The 9,562-nt window shown below is 48.0% G+C and overlaps 1 protein-coding gene across 1 annotated transcript; it reads right to left on the minus strand.

The window, feature by feature from the left end:
- Nucleotides 1-3,136: 3,136 nt before the first annotated feature.
- Nucleotides 3,137-5,717, minus strand: EIF1 (eukaryotic translation initiation factor 1). Its single transcript, XM_006055785.3, has 4 exons — nucleotides 5,531-5,717; nucleotides 4,662-4,825; nucleotides 4,416-4,517; nucleotides 3,137-3,987 (listed from the first exon to the last, which is right to left on the minus strand). The coding sequence occupies exons 1-4, from the start codon at nucleotides 5,559-5,561 to the stop codon at nucleotides 3,943-3,945; spliced, it is 342 nt and encodes a 113-aa protein (XP_006055847.1). The 5' UTR covers nucleotides 5,562-5,717; the 3' UTR covers nucleotides 3,137-3,942.
- Nucleotides 5,718-9,562: the final 3,845 nt, after the last annotated feature.

A 9,562-nucleotide genomic window follows, 5' to 3' on the forward strand; every position in this document is an offset into this window, starting at 1 on the left:
GTGACAATATACAGCCTTGACGAACTCCTTTCCCAATCTGAACCAGTCCATTGTGCCATTTGTGGTTCTAACTGTACTTCTTCTAACCTGCATACATGTTTCTCAGGTTCCTCAATAGCTTCCCATTAGCCACAGCAGTGCTTCCTCAAGTGGAGTTTGTGGCTCTCCCAATAGGAATTGGCTGATGCTGGTTAAAAGGCCAGTCCTTGGGCCCCCTATCAGAGCTTCTGGATCAGAATCTCTGGACCTAAAGGCAGGGCCATTTCCTGGAGTTTGTAGGCTTCTATAACATTCTCAGAGGCTCCATCACACCTCATACCAAATGAATAAAGGTACCCATAGGCCAAACAGACATACATTTTCTGTAACCTTTTTGTTGATATTAAAATAATATTTTTGTAACTTTTGAGGTGGAGGTATTTCTGTAACATTTAAAAAAAGATGTTTATAAATTTTACAATCTGCCTGGTGCCTACTTGCTCAGTCTGTCCAACTCTTTGCAATCCCATGGACCATAGCCTCCCAGACTCCTCTGTCCCTGGAATTTTTCAGGCAAGAACACTGAAGTGGGTTGCCATTTCCTTCTCCAGGGGATCTTCCTAATTCAGGGATCGAACCCATGTCTCCTGCAGATTCTATCCGCAAGGCGAGTTCTTTACCACTGGTGCCACGTGGACTCCTTTAAAAATCATTCTTTCATGAGAACCTTTATTATGCTTCCATGCATGCATGCTAAATCATTTCAGTCGTGTCCTACTCTGTGACCCTATGGACTGTAGCCTGCCAGTCTCCTCTGCCCATGGGGTTCTCCAGGCAAGGATCCTGGAGTGGGTTGCTGTGCCCTCCTCCAGGGAGATCTTCCTGACCCAGGGATTGAGCCCTCATCTCTTAAATCTACGTGCACTGGCAGGCAGATTCTTTACCACTAGCGCCACCTGGGAAGCCCACAGAGGAATTACATTGTAGGTACTGACGATGTTACCTTTTAGTGTTAATCATTATGATTTTGCAGTTTTGGAGTCAATACATTTTCCCTTCAGTTCTTAGACCTTTTTTTAGGCCCTTGAAAAGTAGCTGGGACCTGGGCAATGTTTAGCTAATACCCAATACAGCCAAACTATCCTGGGAGAGGCTTAGAATCTGAATTTTCAATAGGTTCTCCCAAGAACAATGTATTTTATCAATCTAAATTGGAGATAAGAGAAGAAACTGCCGAAGCCTCAGTTTATGAGCTAATTTTGAAATAATGTCTTATCTCCTTAAAAGCTAAAATTAGGGAGCTCTTAATTTCAAAGTAATGGTGAACAGTCAATAGTAAAGTGTTGTTTCTGTTGTTTCCTTTTTAAAAAAACCTTATTGGAGTATAGTTGATTGACAATGTGCTCATTTCAGGTATAGACATAGTGATTCAGTTACACATATACATATATTCAACCTTTTTCAGATTCTTTTCCTACATCGATTTAAAAATTTAATTCCTTTTAAAAAATCTTTTATTGTAGTTGATTTACAATGTGTAAGTTTCAGGTGTACAGTATAGTGGTTCGGTTATACATACATTCTTTTTCAGATTAATAGTAAAGTTTTTGACCCTGATGCCACAAGGAGGAACTACCCAGGTTAGTAAACAAGGAAGGTCAATTTGAGAACCTTCTGGTACAATGTTTGTTCTGGAATATACTGGGTTTCTTTGACCTATTTATAGATTAAAAATACAACAGGCTTTCATTTTAGCTGACCAGTCTGTAGTCTTTGTCCCTGTTTCAGAGGGTAGGCACTGGGGGCTGATGCCTGGGAGTGGGCAGGAGACAGGAGAGGGGAAAGAGGAGGCAGAGAAGTAACTGGGGGTGGGAGAGAGGAACCAAGGAGCAGAGCTGGGAGACTTTTTGGCCATAAATTTCATTAACCATCTTGTTAATCACTCACTTTTGGGGCTGGGCCACACAGCATGCAGGATCTCAGTTCCCTGAAAGGGGATCAACTTGTGCTTCCCTGCAGTGGGAGGGACTATTAACTACTGGAACACCAGCAAGATCCCTGGGAGACATTCTTTACTCTTGATTCTTTTGCATATTAGTATCAAAAAGCCTTGGCTTTTGGCTCAGGCCACACAGCTCTTATTCCAACTTTCCACCCAGCCCTCTTCTCCAATTCCCTCTTTCCCACCATGGGACTGAGTCCCCACTGTTAAATGAGTCACTTAACACCAGCCTGACATATAGTAAGTACTGCGTCAGGGTCTATGCACGGGCTTTGTTCCAGTTAAATGGTCCTACTGTGGCTTCCTCACACACTTTGGGTCATCACATCTGGGTCTTGACTCCTCCTTGCCTGGAATGCCCTGCTTCAGATGACACCTTTATGGAGCCTTCCCTAGCTTTATAGGGTCTGGATGGGGCTGGTGGTTGAGATTTCCTAATCCTGAGATGCTGCAGCTCTTTGGCCAAGCCACTGGTGGCCTGGACCCGTGCCTCGTGTCACAAGCTGTGTGGCTGTATGCTAGTCTCACACTCGTATCTGGGGCCAGCATTCGAGCACAGGGTGTCTGCCTGACTAACCTGAATCTTGAGTCCCATGATTCCTTGCAAATACTGAACAGGCAACCTCTGTAAAACATTTAGGTCATCTGGTGGGAAGAGCAGTGGAGCCCTGGGTCCTAGAAAACATGTTAGCACCTACTAGCCTTGCAAATTTCCACATCTCATTTCTCTTAAGCGTCAAATAGATGCAATTATGCTGTTATCTCCCGAGATCCACCCAAGTCACGTTGGTTCCACAGACACATTCACTGTCATGGTTCCAAGGTGGCCTCTACACCAATTCACCATACATCCAGGAGGCTAACAAGATGGTCTGGTGACTAAGTAGACAAGAGTTGACTTTTCATGACCATTCTCAGCAGGTCTTTTCAGGACACTGACTGAGACAACAGAGCGCTGACCGAGTGTTTACACAACGGCTAACATGGCGGGGTGGGGAGTGTGCTTGGAGGGACAAGCTCACTACTTTTTCTTGGCTAATAGGGTCAGGCCCCAGTTAAGGAGCTGTGGGTCCAGATGTACCCTCTCTTGCCATTTCTGTGGTTCCTCCACATGCACAAGATTGATTATATATTAAACAGAATCTACAAATCAAATGTTTCTGAAAACAAGTTTTATTTAAATAAGGGTTTAAATACATTACATAACATTAAAACTGAAGAGGGGGGAAAAAAACCAAAAAACCAGTTTACTTCACAAGGCATTGGGCAGCTGTTGCTAGTAAGTTGCAAGCTCTACAGCTACGTGACTGATAACATTGGTTTGAAATTTGTTCCCTTGTCAAAAGTTTAACTGATAGAAGGTTGGCCTCACATTCTAGTTTGGACATCAATTAGCCAGGACATGTCTGGTCATGAAGACCTTGGTGGCGAGCCGATGTCCTGTCACCTTGCTGGAGGGTGGCTGCTCTAAGCTCTGCCCACCCAGTCACGTTGGAGACGTCACGGGACCCTTCCCTGACCACCGAAGCACCCTCTAGCAGCACAGCTGCCGCACCCATCCTCCGCTCTCCGCTTCATCGGGGACTGTTCAGGTGGTGACACTTTCTCAGGGCAGGGAACTTTGCAGAGGGAATGCCGAGGAGCTTCTGGCCAGACATAGCCATCTGTGATCTCGGGGCTCTGGACTTGGCTGAAACATCACTGTTATTGCTTTGTTTCAGGCTGGACACTGCCAGGCGCCTACTGCTTGACCTCTGTTTAAATGAGGGACTTCAAGACTAGACAGCATGGCTCTTTTCAGTTTATTGCATGAAGGAGTTACACTAGTCCAAGTTAAAAGCAGACCCCAAATGGTTACATTATACAAGCTGTGAGGTTTTTAAACTTGTGACAAGGGACAGAAGGGAAATTCTACTCATTGCAAGGAAATCCTCACTTAAGCTTCAGTGAGCCAAAAGCACTTAAAACCCATGAACCTTCAGCTGGTCGTCCTTAGCCAGTCCAATCTGCAAAGGAAAAAAGGGCAGTTTTAAGAGGGAGCAGAGTTAAAGCCTCCATTTCTGATGACAACAATCCTCTCTTCCTACTTCTACACTTGGCCAAGGAAAGTCCCAGAGCCAAGATGCACTGGACTCAGGGTACACTCAGTTTAGTATCAGTGGTGCAATAAGATTTTGCCACTTAATAGCCAACCAGACACCCTGTTTTAGTGTCTATGTGCACAACATCCTTAAACTAGATCCAAGCTAGTAAACTTTAAGGTGGACAAATCCCTCCTTTCCAGAAATACACTATGAACTTCAAAAACTGTTTGGCTTAGCCTTATAAAGCAAATTTCTATGTCCCTAGAAGAAACTGAATAGACCAGGCAGATCTGAGATTAGTTAACCTGGGAAGAGGCACAAATGTACCAACAAAAAGCAACAGAACTCACCTCTACCAGGAACTGGCATATGTTCTTGCGCTGGTCACCCTGTAGCTGAATTACTTCTCCATATTCTGGATGCTCAATTACAGTACCATTGCAGGCAAATTTCTGCAAGAACAACACAAGTAAAACAAGTCAGGCCAAGCAACAAGTTGAATGCCATTAATAACCCTTTTCAGTAAGTAATACAACTCAGCAGCTCCATGGAAGCAGGGTAAATACGACTTTCTTAAAATCTCATTAAAAACCTACCTTCTTAAACGCCTTCACTAGTTTCTTTTTATCGTAATCATCAGCGATCCCTTGGACAGTAGTAAGGGTCTTCCTGCCGTTTCTCTGTTGAATTCTTATATGGATATAATCCTCAGTGCCAGCAGGAAGCAGATCATCACCCTTACTTGCATCAGCAAAGGGGTCTGGGAAGAAAGGTCAAGCTCGTTTAGTGATGTTGAGCTCAGATGCCACTGCCACCCTTCCACTGGATCTCTTCTGCGTGCAGAAACTGATACTAAAATCGTCAGGGCTTGGTCGGATCAGACATGTTCTTTGTTGGCTCTCCTCGAACAGGTCAGTCCGGGACGGCCAGCTTTCCCAGCCTGGGAGAAAGCCTGGGCTTCCTGCCCCAGGCCCGCCCTGGGAAGCCGATCACGTGTCGGGGGGAGCCAGGGTAGGCCGGCGGCGCCCCACCCAGCTGATGCAACCGGCCGGAACCCGAGCTCTAAGGCGGGGCCACACTTCCCGCCCCATTGGCGCGCGCGGGTGTCACTTAGGCTGGCGCCGCCTCTCCCTCCCGACACCGTGACAACGGCGGTGACGTACCGGACGTGACGCAGGGGTGGCGGGAGGGGCGGGTGTGGCCCGAAGAGGCCCGGGAGCCATTAGTAAATGCGCCACCCGAGACGCGAAGCCCGCCCAAGGGCTGACCTCCCGCCCGCTCCTTCCGGTCGCGCTCAGGGGCCAACTCTAAGGCCCAGGCCGCAGCCCTACAGCCCGCGGGCCAAGACAGTTCCCCTCCGCCCAAGTTTACGAAGACCTACAACGTTTAGCAGCTTTCTCGGCCCTGTTGGAGGCCGGGGCGCCCCACCGGGGCCTTCCTCCCCTCGGGACTTTCTGGGACTTACCGAAAGAGTGGAGGTTCTGGATAGCGGACATACGATACGATTCCTTTTCCTCGGTGGAAACGGCCTGCGGAAGGCGGCGGCGGGAGAAGGCGGGCAGGGGGGACGGAGCGTCGGGAAGCGAGGGGGCTCAAGGGGGAGGCTGCTGAGTCCTCGGCGGCGGCTCAGTGACTGGGGCGGAGGGGCGGCGCCTGTATTCACTTATATAGCCGCCCCTGTGACGCCAGCGCGCTGCCCTCACGTCCAGGCCCCACCCACGGCGTTGTGCCCCCTGCGCCCAGCCGCCGCCGCTTCCAATTGGCCTTCGGGCAGGGACGCGAGACGGCGCTTGCGCAGGAACTATGTGCTGCGGGAGGGCGTCCTCTCGACTAGGGGAGAGATGGAAGGGGGAGGGAAAGGTTGGTCTGCCTAAGCGCCTGCGCAGTGCTGGAGGAGGGTGACAGCGGCGCAGACAACTGGCGGAGGTTTCGGTCACGCCTGCGTACTATGATCTGGAGGGTTCTGCCTTCTTGACCCTGTTGCCGGGCTGTCTTTTCGTGGGAGTAGATTTGGCACTCCTTAGGATTTAGATACTGACCGTCCCAAACACGACAAATTCCCACCATGTATGAACCCACCCAATTCCCTCCTTTACAGATTTACTCTTTGACGGATTTAGGGCGGCACGTTAATGTACAGTAACACTACTGTAACCAAAACCTTATTACTTAGATATCGTCCAAGGAAAGAATGTTCAGATCATCAGTAGGAGTTCAAGGGAGAGTAACGTTGGTTCTGGGGGCCAAGAAGAATTCACGCACTTAGAAGGGGGTCCTTGGTGTCATACAAATTGTGTGGGGTTGACCTTTCCCAGAGCTTCGTTGAATTATTGCCTTCAAAACAGTCAACCTGGAACTTCCCTTGAGGTCTAGTGGTTAAGACTGCACTGTTCTCAATGCAGGGGGCCCAGGTTGGATCCTGTCAGAGATATAAGAACCTGCATCCCACCGTCTCCAACTCCCCACCCCCCGGGGACCAAAAAAGAAAAAAAGGTCAACCTTTTTTGCACTTTCAGCTTATTAATTGAAATGTTCATAATTGCAGGGGGACATAGCGAGGTTTTAGACTCTAAAGGCGGCCAGAGGTCAGACAGGTAAGATAAAGGAGTGCAGACAGCCAAGTGTGATGTAATGGGGTGTGGCAGGGGCCAGGGGGTGAAAACCAGAGGCGCACCGCCAGACACCTCTACCCTGTTGTGTTTGTCGTCTTCATGACAACTTGGAAATTCAGATGTTTATATAAAATCTCTTGATTTCTAAAGATTGCCAATAAATTTAATTTTGGGGAAAACTGTGCAAGCCAAATAAAATGTGTGCTAGTTCCAAGGGCCGCCGGTATATGTCTCTTGATGCTCAGCTCCGTGGAGTATAGTGGGGGGGAGAGAGACAATAAACAAATAAGATGACAGATTGTGACAGGTGCCAAGAAAGAATTAGGTGAGATGAGAGAGTGACAAGGGCTTCAGAAGGCCTCTGAGGAGGTGACATCCCAGTTGATGCTTCAGTTCAGTTCAGTTCAGTCGCTCAGTCATGTCCGACTCTGTGACCCCATGAATTGCAGCACGCCAGGCCTCCCTGTCCATCACCAACTCCCGGAGTTCACTCAGACTCACGTCCATCGAGTCAGTGATGCCATCCAGCCATCTCATCCTCTGTCATCCCCTTCTCCTCCTGCCCCCAATCCCTCCCAGCATCAGAGTCTTTTTCAATGAGTCAACTCTTCGCATGAGGTGGCCAAAGTACTGGAGTTTCAGCTTTAGCATCATTCCTTCCAAAGAACACCCAGGGCTGAGCTCCTTTAGAATGGACTGGTGGGATCTCCTTGCAGCTTGAGGGTGGGAAAGAGTCCACTGTGGGGCAAGATGAGAGTCCAGAACATGGAAAGCCCCGGGGGAGGAAAAGCTGGGTGTGCTTGATAGGTTTTTTGATTCCATATTTACTAAGTAATCTTTTAAATAATAATTTGGCTTTCTTGAAGTCAGGAGTTGGGTTACCATGGCAAGAAGTCAAGGGTGTTGCAGTCTCACACCCATCCCAGTCTGAGAAGCTAAGAACACAACCTTCCCCCACCTGGGAACCTCTACTCAGAGATACGGCTCTGCTTGAAAGGGGTTTCGGGAAAGAAAGTGAAAGAGTCAGAACTGGCCTCCTCAGTGGGCATGTATATTTTGTAATATGAAATTTTAAAGTAGCAATGTGGTCCAGCTGATCTTTTCCATCCTTTCTATGTTATAAAGAAGAAATTGTTTCTCTGCCTCCAGTTTATAAAGATAGATTCTGTTTCTTTTTTCCCCAAAAGTTTTAAAGCTTTGCCTTTTCACATTTAGGTCTTTAACCCACTTGGAATTTTGTGTGTGTGTGGTGTGAGACAGGGCTCTAGTATTTTTCCCTTTGTGGATAGCCAATTGTCCCAGCAACGTTTGTTGACTAATACCTGATTTGTGCTGCCTTCTCTATCATCATCGTATTTCCATTTATGCATGGATTCATTTTTGGACTCTCGTCTGTTTCACTGGTCTATTTATCCCCAAGCCACATTCTCTCAATTATTGGAGTTTTACAAAAAGTCTTTGTGTCCAATAGCATGCACCCCTGTTTTGTTTTTCATCAAGATTATCTTGACTTTTGTTGGTCTTAGTTCCCCTTTCGCCTCATGGTGTATCATCACGCCCCACATTCTACAGTGTTCTATGAGGCACCTGAACTTTCTTATCTCAGGGTCTGTACATGTGGTCCCTTCCCTTTTCTTCCCTCTACTTCTCTGTTTGGTGTCTCCCACTCATTCTCTAGGACTCAGCAGGGAGTTTACTCTGTGCCCCCACTTCCTCTATCTGGCATTAGCCAGTGCATTTTGCTTGCCTGTTCCTTGAACTGGCTACATAAATTGCTGAGCCCAGTGCAAAATGACAGCGTGAGGCTTTTTGTTCCAAAACGGTTCAGAATTTCAAGACAGTGCCAGCAAAGCCAAGCACAGGGCTCTCCTGAGTATGGGGCTCTGTGTGATGGCACAGGTGGCATGCCCATGATACGGCTCTTCCTGTTCCCTCATTTATGTCCCTGCTAGACTGTGAGTTCAGAGGAGCAGGGTACATGCCTGTCTCCTTTTCTGTGTATGCACAGTAGGTGCCTGCACACAGTGGGTGCTCAGTGATTGTCGAACAAACAGGCATTGTAGGTGTCACTGATCAGGGTTCTTGGCCCTCAGTAGAAATTGATAAGAGGCCAGATGAAAAATCTAGGCAAGGCTTTATTGGGGCCCCTGCTGCAGCATGGGAGAGCAAAAACAAGCAACAAGTTCTCTTCTTTGCTCCCCGAGGAGGGGTGAGTTGGTTCTTTGTGTGGACAGAGGGTAGCGGCATATCCATGGGTTGGGCCAGATGGGAGGCTTAGGCGGTTTGCCCCCTTCATTGGTGGTGGTGTGTGCCGGGCCTTGAGCACTACCCTGCTTTTGCTCCCAGCTCTTCAGAAGTGGCAGTTAGGTTTTTGGTCTTTTTGTATCTTTTTGTCCATAATTTGCCCCAATTGTACTTGCATTCAGTTATTTTATTATTTTTTACACAGTTATTTTTAGTTCCTTAGAGTTTCTTTGTGTTTTGTTGCTTGAGGCTACATTTGTCCAGGAGCAAGCACTTCAGCAAAGGGTCCCAGGTCCCGGCCTGTCTCACATGTACTCAGTGGTAGGGATGACTGACCCCTGGCTCCAGGCTGTAGCCTCTGCTGCCCTTTTAGAGAGTCCTGGGGTGAAGCATTGAAAAAAGTTCTTCTCAGAGGCTGGGCTCCATGGGGAGCTGCTGGATCTGGCCTGCTGGTGCAGGGCAGGGAGGGTGGCCCTAGATAAGCACGTTCCCCAGCTCTTCTTGCAGGGGCCTGATGTCCAGTTCACTGTAAATAGTTATTGCCACAAACACACACAGGCTTCGCTCTGGGCAGGCTGCAGTTCAGAGGCCAAGCCTGGAGCAGGTAGGACACCAAGTTCTTGGTTACTACCAACTTTCTA

Source organism: Bubalus bubalis, chromosome 3 (genome assembly GCF_019923935.1).
Source record: "Bubalus bubalis isolate 160015118507 breed Murrah chromosome 3, NDDB_SH_1, whole genome shotgun sequence".
Lineage (NCBI taxonomy): Eukaryota > Metazoa > Chordata > Mammalia > Artiodactyla > Bovidae > Bubalus > Bubalus bubalis.

Coding starts and splice junctions, on each gene's coding strand:
- EIF1 (XM_006055785.3), bottom strand. CDS start 5,561: ATGTCCGCTATCCAGAACCTCCACTCTTTCG. Junction 4,826..5,530: donor CCAGAACCTCCACTCTTTCG/GTAAGTCCCAGA, acceptor CTTTCTTCCCAG/ACCCCTTTGCTGATGCAAGT. Junction 4,518..4,661: donor TAGTGAAGGCGTTTAAGAAG/GTAGGTTTTTAA, acceptor TTGTTCTTGCAG/AAATTTGCCTGCAATGGTAC.